General features: G+C 48.4%; 1 protein-coding gene across 3 annotated transcripts in view; it reads right to left on the reverse strand.

Moving 5' to 3' along the window:
- Window positions 1-22940: 22940 nt before the first annotated feature.
- Window positions 22941-25820, reverse strand: part of Actn1 (actinin alpha 1) — a 92624-nt gene continuing 89744 nt past the window's right edge. For all 3 annotated transcript variants that reach the window (XM_021633508.2, XM_021633506.2, XM_021633507.2), the window contains 2 exons: window positions 25107-25265; window positions 22941-23862 (listed from right to left, as the gene is read on the reverse strand). In XM_021633508.2, coding sequence (XP_021489183.1) covers window positions 23704-23862; window positions 25107-25265 — 318 coding nt within the window. In that variant the 3' untranslated portion in view covers window positions 22941-23703. The remainder of the gene's footprint in view (window positions 23863-25106; window positions 25266-25820) is intronic.

Here is a 25820-nt window from a genome sequence, read left to right on the forward strand (position 1 = left end):
GGGCTATACCCATCTCCATCAACAGCGGACGCAGCCAGCGGTCTCCTCCACACCGCTGCGCCCCCAAGCGTTTCTCTCCGTCTGTCTGCTCCAGACTGCCACACCACCCGTCTCTCTGGTCTCTTCAAACTGCTACTCACCACGTGCCAACACCGAACACCACCCTTTCTCTTTCTGGGCTCTCAATTTATAACCTCAGAGCCCCGGAGCACGCCCCTCCTTGTGCCACGCATGGAAGGCTGTTACCGGTAGACAAAAGCCCCGCCCTGCATAAGACAGTTAACAGCTGTGGACGAACTATAGCCCAGCTAAGACCCCACACTGGGGATTAAAACAAAAACATATCTACATAATATGACTGAGTTTACACAGAAACCAAAACTCCCATTTCGGTGTCTACTGATGCAATAGTGGCAAGTCTGTCGGAGCGTAACCAGCTGCTTTCTTATTGGATTTGATGACCAGTTCACAGGAGGGAATTCACATCCGGTCCTGTAAACCTAGTCAAAAGTCCTTGGCTGGGGAGGTGCCCTGTACTGGTGAACAATGTGTCCACCAGAAGACCGGGGCTATTCAATGAAAATCTCAGTGCCAGGGGTAGGAGCCTTCCTACAAGTTATTGGTCGGTATATTGTTTACTTTTTTGGTGGCTGTGATAAAAATACTGCAATGAAAGACAACTTAAGGAAGAGTTTATTTTGGCTTCCAGGTCTTGGGGCTTGCTATCCGTGATGGCAGGGAAGGCATGACAGTAGCAGAGCAAACTGAGAGACTGTATCTCTCAACACCCAGGAAGCAGACAGAGTAAATTGGAAACAGGACGGGTTATAAACTCTCAGAATGCCAGCCCTAGTGACACGCTTCCTCCAGCAAGGCTCCTCTCCTAAAAATGCCACTATGTACTCTACCAACAAAACACCAAGTGCACACGAGCCTAAGGGCACATTTTTCATGGAAACCACTAGGCAGGTAGGCCCCAGAGGACCTAGAAACAGCCCAGGCTATGGGGACTGATTTTGATGCTCACCAGAACAAGGTGGTAAGACCTGAAAACTTCCTGCTGTCTAACTTTTATAGTGCTAGAAGGTGCTACGCACATCACTGGGGGCCGGGGGGAGCCATCAATGATTTCACCAACAGGGAGCTCTGACCGCCACCAGGCAGACCTGCCAGGCAAAGGTGTGCCTCCCACTGGCACAACAGTGGCATGAAAGCTGTGGGGGTCACCAACTGCTCTTGAATTAGACTCGAGGCCTGCTCTACTGGTGGAAATTCTGTGCCTGGTGTTGCAAATCTGTCCAAAAGTGCATAGCTTAAAATGCCATAGGCCCAAGGGTGGGACCCACAATTAATGGTCTTGCTAAATAGACGTATGTCAAATTGCCTTCTAAATTTTTGTGCTTATATACATACATTAGTGCTGCTCTCAGCCTTGACTAGAGAAATTCTCTCAGCAGTGGTCAGCAGTTGGTGCAGGCTCATTAATGGTCAAAGTGCTAAAGCTAAGTGACTGTTAATGGGACATCTGTATCACACACACACACACACACACACGTGCACATACATGCACACTTATGTACAATTTTGGACACATACAAATTGAACTCAATGGGAGAAAAAACAACAACCCACAAGTGGTCATGAAGCAGGGAGGGAGATGTGTTAGAGATGTCCTGGAAGGAGTGAGGGCAGGAAGTGGGGGTGGGTATGACCAACATATCTCATTTGCACATATGAAACTGTCAAAGAGTGAGTAAAAGATACCTTCTCAAAACCACTAAGATGATAAGGTCCCCGTGCCCATGCAGCACAGCGCCAGCCTTTTTAGCACGGCTCTCCCCTAATAAAGATGATGGCATCAACAGGAGTCAGTTATTTGGTCCTCACAGTGTTATCATTTCTGCAAATAAAAGCGAGGCTCGCTCCAGAACAGATAGGAATGCGCAGGCCTTGGGTTTCAACACAGCTGTGAACTCAAATTCAGGCTGTTCTCTAGGCTCCTGCTCCTGCTGTTTGGATTCTGCGAGAGAGGCTTTCTCCAACCAGAGGGTCCCCTGTCCCCATAGTTACTGTATAGTGTTGAAGAGGCAGGAAAGTGGACTTTGCCTTTCTGATTGATGGGTCAATGAAAAACTTTCTTCTTTGGCTTCTGTCGTTTCATTTACACACCACACAAGCCCCGTGTGGAAGGAGGCGTCAGTCTTGGCAGCGGCTAGTGTGGTCCTGCGTCTCCAGGGACCAGTCACGGCCAGGTGGGAAGTGTGCAGTTCTCTGCAGAAAGTGCCTTCGGTCTCCAGGTGGGAAGGGAGGAAGCCCGGGGTTGCACCTCTCTCAGGGATGTTGGTCTCGGGCAGGGAAAGGTGGAACAGAGGATAAGAGCTGTGTCACAAGATCTCAGGTCCAGCCGGGGGTGAGGGAAAGGGATGTCTTCTCCAAAATAAGTGTTTCTGCTCTTCTAGCTGGGCTGTGGGCATCAGGCCAGGTGGCAGCGGGAAGCTCAGGGGTCTCTGAAACCGAGCCAGGCAGCAATGAGGGCCTGGCCTGACTGGGGCGCTCAGGGCTCCAAGACTGATAGGCCCACCTGACTCTTAAATGATCAACAGATTTAAGAAGAGTCATAAGAACAATTAGAAACCACTTAGAGATGAAAGAAAAGAGAACATAACACAGCAAAATCATAAGACACAGAGGAGAGCTGGAGAGATGGCTCAGCGGTTAACAACATTGGCTGCTCTTCCAGAGGACCCAAGTTCAATTCCAGAGGACCCACATGGTAGCTCACAACTGTCTGTAACTCCAGTTCCAAGGGATCTGGCACCTTTACACCGACACGTGTATAGGCGAAACACATAACAATAAATTAATTTTAAAAAGAAACAGGAAATTGCTGCTATAGGTATAACTATAAACACTTGAAAATGCCCCTCTGTCTCTAATGATACACTGGAATAAACTGATAGTAAATAAGAGAAAAAGGCAAATAAATTTACTACATGTAGGAATGCAGTCACGTGATGCACTTACCTACACCCCATTTCCATAGAGGAGGACAAGAATGGGGACATAGACAAATTTATAAATGGCTTTAGGGGAATTCAAATGCCTGGGACAAAGACTGTTTGGCTAACAAAATAAAGAGTCATTTATAAATGATTGCCTTTGGAATGGGACCAAACAGAAGACAAATGTGTGTGACAACAGTCCGTGGTGGTATTGAGCCTGTCTTTTAGCAATTGGTATAGTTAATGGAAAATCAGAGAAAGGATTTTGGGTAATTGTTTTCTCCCTTGGAAGGCCAGAATCCAATCAGACAAAGAGACAATGGAGAAAAGCCTCTCCCAGCATTCAGTGCACTCAGAGTGCTTTCATTTAAAAAGAAAGAAAAAAAAAAAAAAACCACACTGGGGTGCCTCATTTTGAGGTGACCATCCCTGGACTCCCTCACTACATTAAAAACAAGAACAATCTCAAGAGCCTAGCTTTACAACCTAAGGAACTAGAAAGAGAATACGAAATTGAGCCCAAAGCAGAAGGAAGGAACTAATAAAGAATGGAGAATAGGAAGAAGGAGAGGGGAGGACAGGGAAGAAGAGGATGAAGAAGAGGAGGAAGAGGAGGAAGGAGGAGATGAAGGAGAAGGAGAAGGAATAGTAGAAGAGAGGAGAGAGAGGGGAAGGAAGAAGAAAGGAGGGAAAGAAGGGAGGGAGAGAGAAAGGGAAAGAGGGAAGAAGGGAGGAAAGATGGCAGAGGGGGATGAAGGAGACGGTTGTTTCAGAGGACTCAGGTTCAGTTTGCTCACCACCATCTGGAACTCCAATTTCAGTGGATCCAGGAACATGGGTGGTGCATTTAAACACATGCAGACAAAAATCTCCATATACATAAAGTAAAAATAATATATATATTTTTTTTAATGAAAGAGTGCTGGGCTATAAATGGCTGCTTCTCACCTGCTTCCATTCACAGAGTTCTGAAGCTCACAGAATAACCTTTAGTGGAAAGATCAGAGCAGCAGTCGCCTCTGTAGCCTGGGAAGAGACTGGTTATGGGGAGGCAAGGAGAACTTTCTGGGTTGCTGCTGCTGTCTTATGCCTTGGCCGAAGTCCAAAGTACATTGGTAGACACATTTGTTAAAACTCAAGAAGGCATGGCTGAGGGGCTGGCTCGGCGGGAGAGAACGCTTGCTGAACAAGAATGAGGACTTGAGTTTGGATCCCCAGCACCTGTGTGAAAGCTGGCTGTTGCCATGCGTCCCCCAGCCAGGGATGGCGAAGCAGGGGCAGGGGGATTGCTGGAGCATGCTAGTCAGCCAGCCTAGTTGGAAAGACAAAAAGCAATGGATTCTGGGTTCAGTAATACTGTTCTCGAGGAAATAAGCCAAAGGCAATGGAAAAAGACACACCCAATGTCATCCTGCACACGCAACACTCATGTATAACACACACACACACACACACACAGTATGTATGGTCACTGTATAGAGGTTTCTTAGCGAAGCGCTAAGAAGGTAAGCCATATTGAACACTGACGGGCTATCTCCCCCGGGAGATGGTCAGGGTGATGAGCTGTCTGCACGGGGAGGTCTTCAGGGGAGTGTACTGCTGGCTCTGACCCCCGCTGCAGTGTTCTCGCACTGTGTCGTGCTGTGCCAGCAAGGCTCGTGACCTTCGGCCCCAGTGGAGAGCCATGCCTCTCAAACTCTCCTGGGCCAGCGGGTCGGCTGGACAGCCTGACTAGACACAGACTCTGCGTCTGAGCCCGAGATGGCCCGTTTGTAAGGAGGCCCTGGGTGTGGCTGCTGCTGGCCTCGGGACCACACCTGGCAAAGAGTCTTACCTCCCCACCTTTCACCCTCATGCCCACGGCTTCTCCCCTCTCCAGCTGGCGTGCCTTCTCTGTCAGGCCTATCCAGATCTACTATCGCCCATGCTCCCTCTGTGCCTCTCTCTCCCCTCTCCCCAACCAGAATCTTAGACAATCGGGGCTGCTTCTTCAGAACGGTACCTACCACAGGCCCTGAGCAACTCCCAGCCTCTTCTGTGACTGGAGCGTAAGGACTCACTTTTTCTCACACTGGCTTGGGTGCCCCTCAGTGACCTCTAAAAGCTGACACTCTCTCCAACGCAGGGCATCACAAACCAGGTCATCTTGTCTGGCTCTTCTCGCTCCCAGATCCTTTATGCCAGCCTATCTCCCACCCCAGGGGTCCTAGGTTCCTACACTGGAGGAGACCCCGTCAAAGACTTCATTTTCCACCGCAGAGCTCCACAGCTCTGCTCACTGCTATTGCCACCCAGAAGGCTCCGAGAGGGCAAGGATTGGGCTGTCTTGTCGAGGCTCTGTCTCCAGTCACCGCAGGTGAATGGGGTAGGGGTCCCCTTGCCTGGCCTGGACCCTAAAAGGATGGTTAAAGGACCTTCAGCTACCCCAAGTAATCCTATACCCACTCTGACTCCTCTATCCGACACTCAGAGCTCTGCAAGCAGAGACTTGGCCTCCTCAGACCGGAGGTAGGTCTCAGTCCAAGCCCTAAGCCCTTCTCTGAAGTTCCCAGACCTTCCCCGGCAGCCCCAAACCCCTTCCTCCCACAAGCTGTTTGGTGGTTTCTCTCCACCCTCCTTAAGATGGCTCTTGGGAGGATATTTTATTTTCCCAGACAAGCTCAGCAAGGCAACTTCTCCTCCTAAGAGGTTAACCTAATTGCCTTTCCCAGAAGAAAACCCTCAGAGGTTTCCCTTGTGGTAGAAGAGGAGGTTTGAAAATTATATGTTCGGAGCACCGTCCCGGTTGCTATATTCAGTGCATTTTCCCAGCTGGCGGCACCGGAGAGCACAAGCGCCACCTGCTGGTCCGCAGCGGGATTCCAGGAAACGACCAGGGCCCCATCGGTACCATTGGGAGTCAGGAGCTCAGCACGCTCAGCACGCAGGGCCCTTTGTTGGCTAAGAAGCAAGGCCACGGGTCAAGGGTTCAGCCTTCGGCTCGTTTTTTAATGTTTCTCACTTTCAAAGCCCCGTGACAACGGTGGTATTCAATGTATTGGTTTTCACAAACACGAAATGTGTGATTTCCAGAGGTGGAGGGTAACAGAGGCTTGCAAATATTAGGGAAGAAAAATGTACAGTGTTTGCATACACATGCCTGGGATCCAAGCTGTCTGGGGTTCCCCAGAGTACCTCATCTTGGCCTACTTGAACTACAGGAGTCTGAAGGGCTCAGAACTACTGCTGCTGTCTGCTCTTCCTTCAAAGTCTCTGTCTATGTATGTATGTGTGTGTATGTATGTATCTGTCTGTCTGTCTCTCTCTCACACACACACACACACACAGAGATTTTTTTTTTTTTAGAGAGGAAATACAGTCCAAGCCTGACCTGAGGATTCATCAGCCCTCACGGGGAAGGTGGAGGGCTTGGTCTAGTCAACCTGATTTATCACTTACAACCCAGCCGTCCTGCTCCCCTCCCAGGCCCTGATGGACAGAGTTCACTCCACAGCCCCACCGACAGGCTGTGTAACAGGGCTCCTGGTAAGAGGAGGGACAGCAAAGCTGGGGCCTGTAAAGCAGCCTCCAAGAACAGAGCGCCTGTGGATGGTGCTCCCGGCCTCCACTGTACCCAGGGAGGGATAAGGTGGTTCCCTTGGCCTGGGAAGGCTTGATTAGTCACACAGGCTCTAGTAGACTTGAGCGAAGCTGGCACAGCAGCGCCAGACACCCAAGCAAGTTCTCTGTCTGTCAAGTGCCAGCCGGAGGGGCAGCAGCCAGTGTAAAGGAACAAAGGAGAGTAGGCTGAGACAAGGGCAGAGGGTTAGTGCAGGGCTGCCCCGGGCCTGGCACCATTGGTCCCAGCAGCTAGAGAAGCTAAAGCAGGAAAGTCCCTTGATCTCAGGGGCCAGCCTGGGCTACACAGTAAGGCCTTTCCTGTCTTGAAAAGAAAAGGAAGGCTGGGAAGGTAGCTCAGTAGGTAGAGTGCTTGCCTATCATGCATGAAGCTCTGGGTTTAATTCAAACTAGGCATATTGGCACACGGGATTCCATTCCAGCACTCGGGAGGTGGAGACAGGAGGACACGACGTTTAGGGTCATCCTTGGCTACTCAGTGAGTTCAAGACCAGCACTAGCTACATGAGATTCTGTTTCAAAAACAAAAACAAACAAACAAACAAACAAACAAACAAAAACAGGAGAGTCCAGCAAAGCCTACCAGTTAGAGTTCCTAGCTGGTGTGAGGAAGCATCATGCTCTAAAGCAAGTTGGGGAGAAAAGGGTTTATGTTATCACTCGCCATCACCAAGGGGAATCAGGGCAGGAACTCAAGGCAGGAAAGTGGAAACAGAAACTAAAGCAGAGACCAAGGAGGAACGCTGCTTACTGCTTCAATGCCCTTGGCTTGCTCAGCCTGCTTTCTGTGCCATCGAGGGCACCATGCCCCAAAGTGGCTCCATTCCCAATGGGCCTCCCACATCAATCATTAATCAAGATAATACCCCACAGACTGGCCTGCAGGCCAATCTTATGGAGGCCACTTCCTCAGTTAAGACTCTCTCTTCCCAAGTATGTCTAGATTTTTGTCAAGTTGACAAGACCAACCAGCACAGGGCCTTCACCAGGCATTGAACTGGACTTGCCCTTGGACTTCAGCCCAGATCCAGAACTGTGTACAATACATCTCTATCATTTGTCAGCCACCCCGGCAAGGGTGTTTTGTTACAGCAGCAGGAATAGACTCCCTAACCATCCGGCCGCTTGCTCAGAAATTTCCAGGAAGCCCTGGTTTCTTGCCTGGGGCCCAGCTAGCTCAGTAACTTCCTCAGGGACCTGGTTTCACCTCCCATCCTCCTCAGGCCTGAATGTGATTTCCTGCTGCCTTCCTAGGCCCGTGGATCTTGACTGTCCAGCCTGCTCCTCTACCCACCCCAGGCCCTGCATAAAGAGGCCTAACCGAGTTCCTCCCCATGGTGACAGCTTCGGGAAAGACGCTAATTATAAGTTCTCTGTCAGACTGGCTCGTACCATCCCCAAGCCAGGGCTCGCATTTTCAAAACAGCGGTGACATAGCAGGGGACCCGGGAAGAGCTGTCCGGATGCCAAACCAGAATCACGGTCCCCAAAGGAGCAGAGGGAGACTGCTTTTTCTTCCACTGTGCCCAGCTCCCTGTCCCCTAAGGACTTGATGAACTCAAGGAGTCTGGAGTCATGGCTGGGGGTAGGGGAGGGGCTCCCTCCAAGCAGCCTTAGTACTGTAGCATGGACTATTCAGGGGCTTCTGTGGGACCCCGTGGCTTTAGAGGCACGGATATTAATCAGGGCGGCTTTCCCGCTTCTCCGGGTATCTCAGTTTCCACCAGCTTCAAATGCTCAGCAGGTCAAGTCTGTTTGCTGGTGACCGTGGGCAGACAGCAGCACGGATGGCTGTATAGCATGGCCCGGAGCCATAAGGAGGCCGACCCTTTGGTCGGCATCAACTCTGGCTCTTGAAGCAGGCTGTGTGCTGTGACTCAGCTTGTCCTACCTCCAGGGGAAAACTTCACCAAGGAGTGCATTACCACAGCCTTCCACAAGTAAGGGGGGAAGGTCAGGGAGACCTGGGGCCAGCGTGCCTTCGTCGCCTGGGAGCCCACCCAGGCTGGAAATTCTGTCTCTAGCCCGGTGGCTCTCAACCTTCCTACATGCTGAAACCCTTTAAAACCGCCCCTCACGTTGTGGTGACCTCCAACCCTAAAGTTAGCTCCGTTGCTACTTCATGACTGTAATTTTGCTACTGTTGCGAATCGTAATGTAAATGCCTGATATACAACCCCAAGGGGGTCTCGGTCCACCGGTTGAGAACCGACGCTTTAAAGAAATGCACTCAGAAATTCTCTCCTAGAACGTGGCGCCGTCACATTTGAAAAACCAGTAAAACCTGGGCAGGTCAACCCTGACGCTCTCCCTGCCCTACCCACTGGGAAACCAACCGGCCTGTAGACCCCACAAAAGCCCATCCCAATGTGTGACCAGTCCATCATTCACCCTTCCGCCCTCCAATCACAGTCCCGTGAACGTCCGTCTAGCCTCGTGGCTTCTCCCGTCTTTCTGGTCTTCGTCTTGTGGGGGCTCCTGAGTCAAGTGAATTGTTACACTCTTTCTCTTGCACGCCTGTCTGCTACAGGGGTATCAAACCAGGAGCCTGGCGATGGCTGACAAGATCAAAGCAATTTTGAAAACAAGGCTAAGACGCTAGTAGTTCAATCGTGCGTTCTCTGTGTGTGCAATGGAATTTTCCAGAGGCAACATCACATACAGCATTACAGTAAACTGGACACAAGAAGAAATACAAAAATCCAGCTGTTTATGCTCTTTGTAGAGCCCAAGAGTGAAAAGTTTGCCAAAAACGGAAGAGCAAAGAGTGTGGCTCGGTGGTAGAACTCCTGGTGCACCTGTGCAGGGCTCTGAACTGAATCCTGTCCCAGCATTCCTAAAGACATCGTTGAGTTTCTCACCAGTTTTTGTTTGGTTTGATCCCGCTGCGAACCCCGGAGATTGTGAACCGTAAAAACCTGTTTCTAATTGTGGTATGGCTCAGTCAGAAAGCTGGAACTTTCTGTTTACTGTAAACAAGTACTTGTGGGGCGTTTAATTCTGTTTCTGTAAACAGGATTAAATAAGGTTAACCCTGGGTCAGGAGGTGGAGCAAGCAACCAAACTGACAGAAAGTGAACATGGAGGGGGGGAGCATAGAGAGTGAGAGGAAGTCTGCAGGGCAGATGGATGCACCGCAAGTAGAAAGGAGGGACATTGAGTTGAAGGGCATTGAAGACAGGGTGGAGAAGGCAAAAGAGCTTTTTCCTTCTGGAATATCAGCTGAGTGGGAAGGTCAGCTGGGAGCTTTCTCTGCCTCTCTGAGCTAGCAAATTTCCATCCCAGCATCTGGCTCCTGAGTGTTTATTGGTAAAATAAAACAATTGAGATTTTTTTTTCCAAGACAGGGTTTCTCTGTGTAGCCTTGGCTGTCCTAGACTCACTTTGTAGACCAGGCTGGCCTCCAACTCACAGACATCCACTTGCCTCTGCCTCCCCAAGTGCTGGGATTGCAGGTGTGCACCACCAAACCCAACTTGAATTTTTTTTTCTTTATTACAACATACACTTTCAAAAATCTTATTTAAAATGTTTACATTTGTTGAGGTTTTTTTTCTTTTTTTGAGACAGCCTCAGTGGATAGCCCTGGCTGGCTGACTCAGTTGCTGTGTAGTCTAGACTGGCCTTGAGGTTGCTGTAATCCTACTTAGCAGGAATTACAGGTGCCAGACACGTTGGATTTGTTTGTGGCAGTGGGGGTGGTGTTCGTCTTAATTTTTATCTTTAGCATGATAAACATTGACTGCTCTATACAGCCTATCCTTTAAAAAGGTGTTGGGTTCCCTCAATGCATTTCTATTTCTTTTATATGTATGGATGTTTTTTCTGCATATATGTCTGTGCCTGGTACTCGGGCTCCCTTGGAACTAGAGTGATAGACAGTTGTGAGCAAGCCAAGTGGGTGCTTGGAATTGAACCCAGGTCCTCTGGAAGGGAAGCCAGTGCTCTTAACCACTGATATATCTCTCCAGACCCATCTCACTACTTTTTTTTTTAAATATGAGTGTAAAGAAGTCTTTTAAAAATGGTATGTGTATGGGTGTTCTGCCTAAGTATGTGTACCATGTGAATGCAGTACCCAAAGGAGTCCAGAAGAGGGCAACAGATACCCAGGAACTGGAATTACAGCTAGCTGTGAGCCACCACATGAGTGCTGAGAATCGAGCCTGGGTCCTCTAGAAGAGCAGCCAGTGCTCTTAATGGCTGAACTGTCTCTCCAGCCTCCTCTAAAAAGCCTTAAAAGCATCACGTCAGGCAGTTTGTGTTGCGGAGGTGAAGAGGCTCGGGGATGCTGCTGAGAGCTGCACGAGAAGGAATTTATCTCCTCCGCACTGATCGAAATGACTAAAACTCAATTCTCACACTGTTTATATTTAGCCAAAGAAAAGGGAAAATTACAAAAAGTGAAAAGACTGAAAACCGATGCAGCTGGTAATATGCTCAGAGGTAGCGTGTTTCCCCAGGGTGTGTGGGTCCCCAAGTTTAAATACCAGGACCTGCTGTGAAGAGCGGCATCTCCTGCAGATACTTTCTAGAGATGCTAAGAGAAGGTGCTTTAGGGGGAGTGAGGCCTGGGACAAGAAACATTTGCTGAGTGGGGGAAATTAAAAATCAATGGCTCCCTTGGGATCTGAGCCAGGCCACACTCTAAACCCTCATCTGTTGAGCAGCCATTGAATGAAGCTCTTATTTGTATGCCCTACTATTTCGCATTTATTCCTGTGGGGAAGAATGATTTTTACATTTTATTTTATTTTATTTTTGCAGTGTTGAGAATTGGACCCAGCGACTCATGCATGCTAGACAAATGCTCAACAACTCAGCCATGTACATATAAGAACCTTTTGCAAGATAAGAAAATGGTCATTGAAAGAAAAATAACCAGGGCTGTAGCTGTAGCTCAGTGATCAAGCTCTTGCCTGGCATGCACAAGGCCCTGAGTTCAACCCCTAGCGTAGAAGAAACCATTTTAAAAATTTTATTTATTATTTACACAGCATTCTGCCTGCACGTGTGCCTGTGCGCCAGAGGAGGGCACCAGATCCCACTACAGATGGTTGTGAGCCTCCGTGTGGTTGCTGGGAATTGAACTCAGGACCTTTGGGTCTTCACCTCTGAGCCATCTCTCCAGCAACCAGGAGAAACTGTGGATTATAACTGTCGGACACTCCAGTTCCAGGGCACCCAGCACCTTCGTCTTGTCTCTACAGACGCTGCACACACATGTTGCACATACATACAGGCAGGTACAACGCACAGACACATAAGATAAGAAGAAACAAATCCTGGTGACTTGCGCTTGAACCTGAGAACCCATGTAAAGGAGGAAGTCCACAAAGTTGTCCTCCTACCCCCCGCAGGCATACTGTGGCACGTGTGCACACACTCACACAACACGCACACACAATACACTCTCACACCCGCAAAGAGTTGTCTTGAAAAGTTAAAAACCACACGACCGCGCCCCTCCGAAGGAAACACTGAACATGTAGGGTGCGGATTTCTTCTCTCCGTGCGTGGACCGGTGGACGCACTGTGGAGAGCAAATGTGTTTACTCCCGCAGGGCACCAGCAGGTGGCGCCGTAGCACGCTGAGCTCGCGGAACAGCAGGTCGGAAGGAGCAAGAAGTCTCTCGAACTTACCCCAGCCTCCTCTCTCCTTCTCCCATGTCTCCCCCGTCACAGAAAACTGGAAGTCCTCTGCCCGAAGCAAGTCATAGAATGACCACCAAAGGGCCTACACATTAAAGGCTTGATCGCTAGCCTGATGTTTTATTGGGAGGTGGCAGCCCCTTTGGGGGACCTGGGAAAGGAAGTAAGGTCCCCTTGAAGGGGACCTCTTCTACTCTCATTCCGTTACCCAACACTGTGAGGCGAGCCCTCCTCCTCCCCTCTGTATGCTTCCACCATGCTGCTGCAGGCCCCAAAGCGACAGGGAAATGATGATGGATGGAGATGTCTGGAGCCTCCACAAGGAACACGTTTGCCCTTAAACCAGGCGCCCTCCTTGTCGAACCATCCTCCCCGCAATTTACCCGAGCCCTTGAGTGTTTGTTTCTGAAGGTTCCCACGTCACGTAAAACTTTGATCAGGTCAGTCTGCTGTGTGTTTTCTCCTGTTACCTGCCTGTTGCAGTGGTGTGTCCGCTGTGGGTTGTAAGGAAAAGCTTCGCTCCTTCATGTCCTGATGAGAAGACATTTGGGTCCTTGCTTTTGGTTCTGGTTTTTCAAGACAGGGTTTCTCTGGGCAACCCTGGCTGTCCTAGGACTCGCTCTGTAGATCAGGCTGGCCTCAAGCACACGGATATCGACCTGCCTCTGCTCCTGAGACTGGGATTAAAGGTGTGTGCCACCATGGCCTGGCATAAAACAAATCTTTATAGGAGGAGGAGAGGAGAAGTTGTGAGAGGGCAAAATAGAAAAGCAAAAAACAAACAAACAAACAAGCAAATGAACAAAAAACCCATGCTTGGGCAAAAGAGTCTGAGACGGCCTTATGGGCATAGGATGGGGAGTGAAGAGTCCTTGCTGATCTTAGAAAGAATGGGGTTCTCCTGGTGTTTGGGAATAAGAGGAGGATCGTCTTGCAGGAGAGCCTCCTTCTCTGGACACTCTACTGCCAAGCAGGAACAGCTGGAGGGGCCTCAAATCCCAGACCCTCTCATGGACAGATGGCCCCAGAATTCACACTCTGTTCCCAGGGCTGAGTTTCTACATGAACTTTTAGCCTGACAACTGCCAAAGACCATACGGACACATATATGCAAGCACACACACATGTAGTATGTAAAGAATTGCAAACGCATTGCCGGTGCTTCTGCTGACCTCTCTTGCCCAGCCTTCCTCTCCACTCACACTCACCTCTCAGAATCCATGCACACGCAGGCCCTTCTCTAAGTCAGTGGCAGTTGCAGGCCAGAGGCCCCGGGTTCCTGAGTTAAGGAACAGTGTTGGCAGGACATTCTCCTCTCAGCCCTTGAGTACCCTGTCTTAAAAACGCCAAAACTAATAAGATAAAACAAAACAAAATAAAACAGGGATAATAACGATAAGTGTAAAGCTAAAACAAGTGAAAAATGCTTATGTCGTAGGCCAACATAAAGAAAGCACTTAACAAAGGTTAGTAATTCTTTTCCTACTAGTGTACCTAGTTGCTTCTGCTGTCCCTCTTTGGTATGGGCATAACTAGTTGTTCACAATCCTGTGAAAAAACAAGCTGTTTGGGACCAGCTGAGAGTCATTCAAAGGTGATAGAATGGCTGGGCTTTCCCAATCCGTCTATGAAATGCTGTAATTTTACATTTTGCCACTAGAGGGCAGCATCTACTATCTCTTATTTTTATTTAGTCGTTTACTTCTTTGTTTATTTAAACTGGGTTTCCTTATGTAGCCCTGGCTAACCTGGAATTCACTAGGTAGCTCAGGCTGGCTTTGAGCTTAAGAGAGATCCATCTACCCCTGTCTTCCTAGTACTGGGATAAAAGTTTTTTGTTTGGTTGTTTGGTTTTGTTGTTGTTTGTATGAGACAGGGTTTCTTTGTGTGGTCTTGGCTGTCCTGGACTCGCTTTGTAGACCAGGCTGTTCTCGAACTCACAGCAATCTGCCTGTCTCTGCTTCCCAGGGAGCTGGGATTATAGGCATGAGCCACTGCATGCTGCTCTAGGATTAAAGATGTGCTCCATCATGCCCACTTCTCTTTCTTACAAATACTTCTAAGCCAGGCATGGCAATGCATGCCTTTAATCCCAGCACTCAGGGAGCCAGAAGCAGGAGGATCGCTATGAGTTTGAGGCCAGCCTAGTCTACAAAGCAAGTCACAGCCAAGTCTATATAGAGAAACCCTGTCTCAGAAAACAAACACATCTAAAACGGTATTACCTTCCCCAGTTGTGTGGAAGGTGAAGGGAAGCCGGCTGGAATTTTACACAGGTTTCTTGCTTCCCTTCAGCCTTTCATATATGTGTGCCCTCCCCCAAGAAATCCCTGTGACTAGCTGTAACTTAAGATAAACCATAGCCAGAACAGTTTTCTGCACAGCTTATTAAAAATTCAGTTTATAGAACATCCTATAAATACTTTGCTTAAAAACCCAGTTTTCCCACCGCCTTGAATTATAAAGTAACAGTTCCGTTCCTAAGTCCAGGGTCTCCCGTCAGGGCCTGGTGACAGTTTTCTGGTTCCTTGTGGCACCACACAACTGTACACAGAAATACCCCAGCTCACCCCCTCAGAGTGCTACCATTTCCCACCCTTCCAGCTGGTACATGTGGGAAAACAGAGAGGCAGCCGAAGAGGAGGTGGTAGCTCTTTCTGGACCCTCAGAGTTCCCACCTCAATGTGACAGCAGGAATGGCTTCCCAGCCAGTGGGACCAACTGTTATCCTAGCACTTAGGACAGGCTCCCCATCACATGGGCTAGGTAAGGGATTCCCAATGACAGCCTCTTTCCAAGTTCTGAGAGCAGTCGGTGTGTTCATTCTGGTTACCCACATCGCACCCACCACGTGAGATCTACATGGGAGAGTAGAAGGCAGACGTGGGAAGAGATAGACAGGTGGACAAGTAGCCAGCAAGGGTGAGCTGTGAGCTTGGCCACCACAGAAGACAGCTTGACTGTGTTGTGAATGAGAAACCAACTGATCCCAGATGTAAGCACACTGAGGTACTCATGGCCCATCCCTGAAGGAGCCTGCTGGTCTTCAGACCGAGCGGTCTTCAGTGGTCCAGCCAGAAGCTCCAAGGCGCAGAGTTCGTGTACAGCAGGTGGAATCTTGCTGGAGCAAACAAGATGTGGCAGGGACAGCGGGGTGGTGACAGTGGCAGCTGCAGGCTGTCCGGCTAACTGACCGCTCAGTTCCAGCTCCTCTCTCCTCCAGTGGCAGCCTCTGGCCCAGGGCGAGGGTCTTCGTCCTCCATCTTGGGTGTTTGTGGTGCTTGTTGGTCAGTGGGTAAGCGTTGGGGAGGCACACTGTTTGTTTCAGTCGCCTGCAGTCACCCTGAGTCCATGTGGCCAGGGTGGGGCTGCACACTCTACTTTGGGATGAACTTCTAAGCAAGGCCAAATCTACAGGCAGAGCCATGGCTCTGTTTGGGGGTGCCGTAGCGCAGGCCCAGAGTGGATGGTGCTCTCCCCTCAAACGTGTCTCTTTGTTAGCCATGGAAAGCTGGGGAAGCTGGAGCCACCAGCTGCCATCTTACTGGTTTAGAGGGATGGGGATTTGAGGATGGAGTCAAACCAGGAGAATACAGATCTTCCTCTGTTGCTCGCCTCCTGCCTGAGCATTCTGGGAAACCAGCACTACCCCGGATATGGCAGCTATATAAGCCAGTAGTAAGTGATCCTGGCTTTGCCAGCTTTGGTTGCATTTTATAGCTCCTGCACCAAGAAGGGTTCGAGCCAATAGTTACAGAGTGTCACTCACAACTGACCCTGGGCCGGGTCATTAGTGAGCTATTTTATCATCTCATACTGATCTTCATATGAAACCAGAAGACTCGCTGGTGTCCTATCCTCTCACCCTCTTTTGGCTTCAAACTTTGGCTTTCCAGGAGACCTGGGTGCTAGCTCTGCCACAGCCTACCTGTGGCCTAGAAACACAGGCCGGATTCGCACTCATCAACAGAAAGGCCCGGCTTGTGCTCTTGGGCCTTTCCGCTCAGTGGTTTTTCTTTCCCTTCATGTTTGTAATTGGCCAGGCCAGTGAAGACTTCTAACCAACCCACCATCTCTCAACCTGTGTGTCCTGACCTCTCTGAGGTCAAACAACCCTTTTCACTTCATAGGGGTCACCTAAGATCATCGGAAATGATCTTCAAAACAGTAGCAAAATTAGTTATGAAGTAGCAGGAAAAATAATGTTACGGTTGGGGGTCACCACAACATGAGGAATGGTATTAAAGGGGTCGAGGCATCAAGAAGGTTGAGGACCACTGCTCTAACCCTTCCTTCTGCATTCCCCCTGCACCCCCTCTGGAGCCACACTGGGCTTAAATTTATTTCTTTGAAATACATAATTTTATGAAATTGCCACTGTCACTATTGCCCAAGAGGGTTTTTCCCCCCTCTCTCTCATTCTCACGTTTGCTTTATTGGCTTTGTCAGGACTGTGGGCTTAATGAGTTCAGTTCAAATCATCAAAGGAATGTGTTGACCAAGACAGGACCAACTACATTAGCGGTGACCACTAAGTGTGTTCACTTCGTCGCTTAGGTCTCTGGAGGGAAGAGCCATTGACTGCCCTGCCGCTCCCTCTGGGACTGTCTGAATTTTAGCATGAGTGGAGACATCTTCACACTGTTCTTTCCCTAGATTTCAGCAGCCGCCCCTTTCCTCTTACGTAAAAACTGTCAATGGAGCAGCATCTTCTTCACAGTGCAAAGCCGAACCTTTCTCTACACCTACCTGTTTCCTGAGCTGGGCTTCGGCCTATGCTGTTTGTCTTGAACTTGTGAGGCTCCCTTCTCAGCCTCTGAGGACCTCGGACTTCTGCTGTAAGTCACCTATCCGGCTTCCCACATAAGTCTTGGGCTTTTGAAATGATCTTTTGCTATGTAGCCAGGCTAGCCTCAACTGGCAATATTCCGGCTTCTGCCTCCTGAGTAGTGGAATTACAAGTCTGTGCTACTACAAGCTATGGTCTATCACAAACCATCTTTTAAAATTACTTTCAGAAGTCAGCTCCCCATATTAGTTAGCAAACCTCTCACGTTGTTGGAAAAGTAGAACTCAAGGGGATTTCTAATTAAGGCAGTATGATTAGAAATGAACGTTGCCAGAAAGGGATAACGAGAAAGCGTATTCAGCCTGGTGTGGTAGCACATGCAGTAACCCCAGCATTCGGGAAGTAGAGGCAGGAGGATCAGTAGTTCAAGGCTCTGCTACATAGTAAATTTGAAGATAACCTGTGTTACACGAGACTATCTCAAAAAAGTGTATAATTTTTTTTTTGTTTTGTTTTTTGTTGTTTGAGACAGGGTTTCTCTGTGCAGCCTTGGCTGTCCTGGACTCACTTTGTAGGCCAGGCTGGCCTTAAATTCAGAGATCTGCCTGCCTCTGCCTCCTCAAGTGCTGGGATTACAGGCAGGAGCCCCTGGGTCCAACTAGTATATATTTTGTTGAAAGTAAATGTGTGTGTGTGTGTGTGTTCTAGGGCTGGAGAAATGGTTCAGCAGTTAAGAATGTTTGCTGCTCTTGCAGAAGACCTGGGTTCAGTTCACACCGCATGGTAGCTCACGACTCTCCGTAACTCCAGGCGCAGGGAGTTACAGCACTCTCTTCTGGCTTCCACACACAGGCAAGACACTCCAAGACAAAAGAAAATAAACCCGTTTTTCAAAAATGAATGCGTTGTACTGTCATTAAGCATCTTGTTAACGTCTTTTTATATATAAGGACTTACTGTGCAGCGAGGATCTGGAGAGCCCACTGAGGTCCTGCTTTCTCTTGCTGTTGGCCTTTCCCATCATACTGCTGTCCCTTCTATCCTTGCAATCCTGCCTTCTGTGCTCCTGACTCCCCGGGGACAGAGGCTCACCCCACAGAAGCTGCTGCCAATCCCAAGTTTCTAAAACATGTGTGGCCTGGTCTGTTTGACTCAAAATGCCCATCGGTAATGATGTCGGGGACTAGCTATGTAAACAAGGCCGCCTTTGCCTGCTGAATGCTGGGATTATAGAGCCTTCTTAAAATTAGTGTTCATTTATTTATTATTGTTGTTTTTCAAGTCAGGGTTTCTTTGTGTAGCCCTGGTTATTCCTGGAATTCACCCTGTAGTCCAGGCTGGCCTTGAACTTGGAGATCCGCCTGTCTCTGCCTCCCAAGTGCTGGGATTAAGGGTGAGCATCACCACTGCCCAGCTGGCTTTTAATTTTTTTTATTTCATTTTTTATTTCTGAGGGAGACCTCCTGTAGAGGTCAGGAGCAACTGTCCTGAGCTGTTAGCAAAGTCAAGGCCAGACTAGGTCACATGAGGCCCTGTCTCAAAAGACAAAAGCAAGTGTGGCCAGTTAAACTGCAACACGGTGCCTTCACCTTTAGTTTTATTCATATATTATATTCAGTGCTTATCACAAACCTCACTTTGACCTATTTCGGTATTTTTGTCATGTACGCAGACAATAGCTGTGTTACCATTTCATCAAGCTCAGAGCCCAACCCTGTCAGTCTTGAAGCATGGCTGTCCACACCTTCCTTTCCAGAGCTCTGCGTGTGACAGTCAGGAGGTTGTCCAGGACCCCGCTCTTTCTCGGTGCCCACTCTGCAAGCTTCGACAGCGTTACTGAAGGAATCTGGTGGGACTGACCACAAGTTGTACCTCAATTTCAGGGCTGCCAAAACTGGAAATTGAAATAGCTCTGACAAGGTCCCCTTCTAGGGTAGCTGGATGACACCCTACCTACCCTGTGAGCAACAGTCCCCAGCGTCATTACCGATGGGCATTTTGAATCAAACAGACCAGGCCACACATGTTTTAGAAACTTGGGATTGGCAGCAGCTTCTGTGGGGTGAGCCTCTGTCCCCGGGGAGTCAGGAGCACAGAAGGCGGGACTGCAAGGACAGAAGGGACAGCAGTTTGATGGGAAAGGCCAACAGCAAGAGAAAGCAGGACCTCAGTGGGCTCTCCAGATCCTCACTCCTGCACTGTGACATCCTGTACGCCACCATGTTATCTTTGAGTTGGCTGGTTAATCACGTTATTAACTATGGGTCCCCTGTGTGGACACAGTTGTCTGAGCCCGTTTTTAGACAGTTGCCTTCCCACCTGTGGATGCAACAGAAGGTGGAAATGGCCACACCTCCAATGCCTCTCTACCTCTGAAGCAGCTGCCACTCTCCACCCTGGTGCTGTGCTGTTAGATCCGATATTCCCCCCAAAGGCCATGCATTGACGACCCTGGGGCACAATGGGGAAGTGGTGACAGCCTTAGGAGATGGAGTCTTGGAGAAGGAAGTCTCTGCCTCTTGGCTGAGCACAGACCTCCTTCAGCATTTGCTCAGCAGCTCATGCTGTTTTGCTACAGGCCCAGAGCCACAAGACCAAATGAGTATGGACTGGACCCCTTGGAACTGATGGCCAAACATCTCTCTTATAAAGTGATTACTCCGTGCATTTCATCACAATGATAAGAAAGCTGCCTGACACAATCTGTCCTTCCTAGCCAAGTGACAGCATTCTTTAGGTGCTGAGTTTGTACCCAGAGGGAAGTTTAGAGATGGTCCTAGCAATGGAAACAGCACTGAGTGAGGCTGGGTGCACAGTCATTAGAGGTTGCTAAGGTGCTGGTGAGTCAGAGAGATGCCATTTTCACGGAACAGCCTCATGGAGCTGTCAACAGTCTTCAGAGAGGTGGGGTCTGAGATAGATGGAGATGTAAAGTTAAAATGTGCCATCCACACAGGCAGGAAAAAGATGCTACCGTGTTTCCCATGGATAGAGGAACCTGTGCCATCCACCCAACATTTACAGTAAGCTGGAATAGTAACCCAAAATGGACAAGGATAAAATACAAAAGATGCCCAAGAGCAAATGATTCAGGTCAGATGACAGGCAGGCTGGACCACCTGGGGCCAGAGCAGACAATGTCCATTAAGAGATGGAGTCCACCCTGAACGACCTTGGGTGCAACAGTCCTAAAGAGGGTTATCTTGGGCAGTTTACAAAGTCCATGTGATATGGAACAACTCAGAAGGGAAAACAAGTGATACAGAACATTGAATCTAATTAAAAAAAAACAAAACAACAACAACAACAACAAAAAACAGGTGAAACAACTGAAGTTTTGGTGGTGTTTCATTTGTCCCCATCCTGACAAACTGGGGTTAAAGTGCATGATCGAGCAAAAGGGGCTGGCATGCACTGGCTTTGTGCTTTTTAGTCTAAAGTATGGGACTAAGTCAGGCACGTGAATTTCATTTTGGAACTGAAAGGGAATCAGTACAGCAGCATTAGATTGCTCTCGGGAACTGATTTATTACGTTTATAACACTTCCAGTGGCTTTGTGCTGAGCAAGACGCCACTGCTTAACTTGGATACACTGAAATATGAAGTTCAATATCCTGGGGGAAGCCATCGAAACTTGTGTGGTTTCCAATGTTCAAAGAGTTAGGCTTGCCAGTGGGGTCGTTTAGGGAGAGGAACTAAATCTGTTAAAATGAACAAATTTACAACACCACAAGATGGGTATGGTGACTTTCAAAGCCTGTTCCAAGGCGGGTGGTTAGGGAACTCAGTGGCAGAGAGCTTGTCCGATTCCTACAAGGCCCCAGGTCCATGCTTAGCGTTGACAGAAAACCCAGGTTTAAAGTTTTACCCTCAACAGACTAAAAAGCAATTTATGGGATAACCAGGTGGGCACACTTTTTTGTTCAAATGACTTTCATGACTGTAGCCTCTCTTTTGTTGCTTTATGGGTTCTTCCTGGGTTTTTCTGTCCCCTAACAACATCTTCCCTGCCTTAACCGCTTCCTCCTCTCTAACCCTACTCATTCTTCTTTCCTGCATCAACTGCCGTCTCTTCTCCCTCTACTCAAATCTCTCTCCCAGCCTTTGCTGGCTTTTTATAGACTCTCCTGTTCCCAGAAGTCCAAGAGGCAACCAACACGGAAGGTCATACAGTCAAGCAGTTCTAAAGGCTAGACCCCAAAGGACCAGTTAACTAGCAACTCAGGATCCTTTAAAAGGCCAGTCTCACAAGATAAATCACATTATACATGATTGTTAAAAAAAAAAAGACCCCTGCCACCAAGCTTGATAATCCTGTAACCTTCTTGTAATTGCTGTGGTACAGTAAACAAATACTTTAGGAAAAAAAAAAGAAAAAAAAAATATATATATTAAAGCACTTTGGAAAGTAGAGCAACAAAACACTTACATCCTGGGTCTGGGAAACTTTCAGTTGGAACAATTTCTTCCTCTGAACTCCAATACTTATCTTTAGCTAATTTGCACACAAAAACTAGCTAAGAACAAGCATGTCTGCCCTCTCAAGGTTTTGAAACCAGGCCCAGCCTACTTCTATGGCTTTCTCCACATAGATACTCTCGGAGCATCTACTGACCTTGCTACCATTCAACAGCAAACACAAGCGCTTCCCAAAGCAAATGTATCGCCTCACCTCTCAGTGGCCCAGTGGCCAGGCTCCTCCCTAGGCTGAGTGGTCCCGAACCAATCCCTACAGGGTTTCACCATAGACTTCTCTAGCCCAGCCCAGAAAGTTCTGATGGCTTTCATCCCCTTAACTGCAGGAAATAGCATGGTAAGGGTTGAGAGAGAGAGAGAGAGAGAGAGAGAGAGAGAGAGGAAGGAAGGAAGGAAGGAAGGAAGGAAGGAAGGAAGGAAGGAAGAAGAAACCATTTATTTATTCAGTGTGTGTGTGCGTGCATGTGTGCACAACCCAGGTGCCAGGGGACAACTTCTGAGAGTTGGCTCTCTCCACCTTGTACGTTACAGGGATCACACTCAGGCCTCCAGGCTTGGCAGCAGGGGCCTCTACTCACTGAGCCATCCCACGGGCCCCACTGGCCAACTTTTAAGGGATCCTTCCAACTGAACGGATTCCTTAAAACGGAACCTAGACTGGCCACAGCCAGCACACATACATACCGGTGCTCTCTGCACTCTGCTGACCACCACGTTCCTAACAGCGACACTTAAGTGCCAGCCACACTTCACCATTTTTGGGAGGCACAGCCACTGACTTAAAAACTGACTCCAGGCCAAACTCCCAGACATACCTACGTAACTCTGCTCACCAAATCCTCTTAACCATACGGTCATTTTCACTGTGCCGAAGCCTCATGGAAGAGGTGGGTAGGAAGAAAGGAGGTGGGGCTTCTAATAACACAGCACTATGTATTCTTAGAATATAAATAAGCTGGAGCTTATCAATGAGCTCCCTGAGATGCTAAACGGCTGCTATCTGTCCTACATTTTGGGGGCTGAATTCAGTGCCCAGCATATGCTCATCACATATCCTGCCACCAAGCTATAGCCCCAGCCCTCTATGGGACATTTAGAGTAGGAAAGGAGACTACAACCCTGATATTATTCAAAATGTCCCCCGCAGTAGAAATAAAATAGTTGGGGGGGGGCATACAGAAGTCAGAGAACAAAGAAAGCTGGGCTCATCATCATCATGGGATCCCTCATGCATTCATGACCTTTCAACTCCCAGTACGTCAAGGAGACCATCTTTTCCTCTTCAAAATAATCAAGACCGAACATACCAGGCTCAGAATGTAGAGGTGCGTGGGTACCACCCACACCATTCTTGACATTGCCCACCCCCGCCTCTGGAAGTCAGCAAAAGGAGCAAGCAAAGTGTTGTCACGGGAGTGTTGTTTTAATACAGTCTGTGCCAAGCAACATCATAATCTCCAAGCTTGCCCTGTCTTTAATAGGGCAATATTCAAATTTTTAAAAAAGTCTGCCTCGAGAAAACAGGCCAGCCACACTTCTGAGGAGGCTTGAAAACGAGAAGCTATGAATTATCTTCTTTGAAAAGCAGCCATTTCAAAAGATTTTCTTTAATATCATAAAATATTCTCATGGACGAGTGAGCTAGCAAACAGACATGCACCAATGTGCCTTTGACAAGAGTTACCCACCTACCCCACCCCCAAGTGGACATGAGATTGGAGAAATGAATACAGCAGACGGAACAGGTAGAAGGAAAAAAAAATCAGTAAAAAGAATGGAATATAACTTTGTGCTTGGTATTTTCCTATGTCACAACAAAAACATTTCGGTGCAAATAGTTAATTTTTCCTCTTTTCCATTTAAGACTGGTGGAGAAAAAAATACTTTTTTCTATAATAAAATATGTAGTTTTTTGGTTGTTTTTTTTTTTCTTTTTTAAACTTTTTTTAAACGTAACTTTTTTTTTTTCCTTTTTTGCAGAAAATAATTTTGTAAACTGTCACTTTGCGGGCAGAGAGGGTGGGTGCCGCCTGGGTCGCAGCTAGTCCCCTTGGTGGCTGAGCTGAAACCAAACCCGGACAGGCGGAGGACTGGGCGGAGGAGGAGGAGGAGGAGCAGGGCAGAGCGCACGCGCAGAGGGCCGGGGTGGGGGAGGCAGGGACGGGTTAGAGGTCGCTCTCGCCGTACAGCGCCGTGGAGAAGGACATGTAATCTAGAGCACCGGGCACGGAGTCGGGGCCCATGTAGGGGGCCATTCTCGCGATGCAGTACTCGGCCTGGTCAGGGGGCAGCTCCCGCCGCAGCTCATCCACCGTGATGTAATTCTGCGGAGAAAGCGTGGTCAGGGTCGCAAAGCTCGGCAGTGGCCGGAAAGCGACACGGCACTGCCGCAAATATTAGGTCACAAACTTGCCAGTAATGTTAGGGAACTTTTTTTTTAAATCTCTCCTAGTTCCCCTTGATCCATACAATACATACAATATAAATATCTGTGTGTATGTACATATATATTTTAGGTGCATATCATTTATTTATATACTATTGATCATATTTATATATATTTTTAAAACTCCATGCTTTCCATTTTAGTATCTACTTCAACTTCCTTCCAAACTAAATTGTTTTCAAACTGGTTCTTTTCATTCATCCTACTGGTTTATAAGAACCACGTGCTGGTTCAGTATCGACAAGTCCTCTGCCAGAACACATAAATTCCACACCCTTTCAACTGACCCCTTCTAAAGACCTCCACCAGTGTCTAATCTTAAGGAGTATCCGGAAGAGTAAAATGAATGTTCAGTTTAGACATCACAGCTACAGGCCACTTTCTCAATGGCTCTACAAAAGTATATGCCTTGCCGTACACCTCAGCCAGCTCCCAGCCTGGGCCTCTGAATTTCCATTTTTTTCCCCAGCAGGTAAATAAACTTGGAAACTGCTAAATTTTAGGAGCTGAATGGCCTAGGACAGCGGTTCTCAACTTGGGGGTCGAATGAACATTTTTCATAGTGGTTGCATACCAGATATTTACATTATGATTCATAAAAGTAACAGCGAAAATCATCTTATGATTGGAGTCGCTGCAACATGAGGAACCGTATTAAAGGGTCACAGCATTAGGAAGGTTGAGACCCACGGGTCTAGGACTTAACTCACAGCTCCAAACCCTTCAACTGTGAGTCCCTTGGGACCTGGTGTGAGGAGGAGTGGGCTACCTTCTGATCACTCCGGAAGTCAGGTGACCACTTCCCCTCTCTGGGCGTTCTTCCTTTACAAAATTACTCATTTCAACTAGGTGGGTTCTGAGGATCCTACAAGGACTCATCCCAACTACACACTCCAAACCTCTCTCTCTACCTTTGCCTCCCTCATTTGGTACAAGCGGTTTTTGATGACCTGCTGTGTTCCTTAAGCTGATAACCATGTCCTGGCACCTTAACTGAGCCCAAGGGGTTACAGCCTGGGCAGAGATGCACTACAGCCAGGCCTAAGGAGACCCTGATGAGATGCTCTTATCCCAGCCCAACAGACGAGAGCCTAAGCAGTGCCCGAGCCATAAGAGACCCACCTTATCTCCAGCCAGGATCTTGAAGGACGCCATGACCTGATCTGCCGTATCCGTGTCGGCCGTCTCTCGGGACATGAAGTCGATGAAAGCCTGGAACGTCACCACCCCCAGGCGGTTGGGGTCTACGATGCTCATGATGCGGGCGAATTCTGCCTCTCCCTGGAGGAAACAGTCAATCCACACCTGTCATCTAATGGCCTACTGTAGCAGCTCAGGTGGACCTCCAGCCCTGAGTAGCCTAGGATTGGAACAGGAGGACACAAGAGACTTCTGATCTGGCTTGGGGTGCCCCAAGGGTGTGATAATGACTCAGTAGTTGGGGACTCAGGACTGCCCACCCCCAACAGATGCCTGGGTTCCCTTTACAGAAAATAATGGTGGTATTAATTATAATGACAATAACAGCAGTACCGGCTAATACACATACAGCATGTATTATATGCCAGCTACCGTTCTAAATGTTTTGTAATCCATTTTATCATCACCACAACTAAATCACAGTATTTCCATGGTATGGAAATCTGAGGCCCAGAGAGGTAACTGACTTACCCAAGGTCACACAGGCAGTAGAGAGGAGTTGGGATTAGGACTCAGGGAGTCTGGCTACAGTATCTGCTGTTTTTCTAATACTGAATTTCCTAAGTACCAGACATGTGCACAGCACTTGCGGGCACTTTATTTGACTCTTACATCTACTCTGTGGGGCTTCCCTCA

Source organism: Meriones unguiculatus, chromosome 7 (genome assembly GCF_030254825.1).
Source record: "Meriones unguiculatus strain TT.TT164.6M chromosome 7, Bangor_MerUng_6.1, whole genome shotgun sequence".
Lineage (NCBI taxonomy): Eukaryota > Metazoa > Chordata > Mammalia > Rodentia > Muridae > Meriones > Meriones unguiculatus.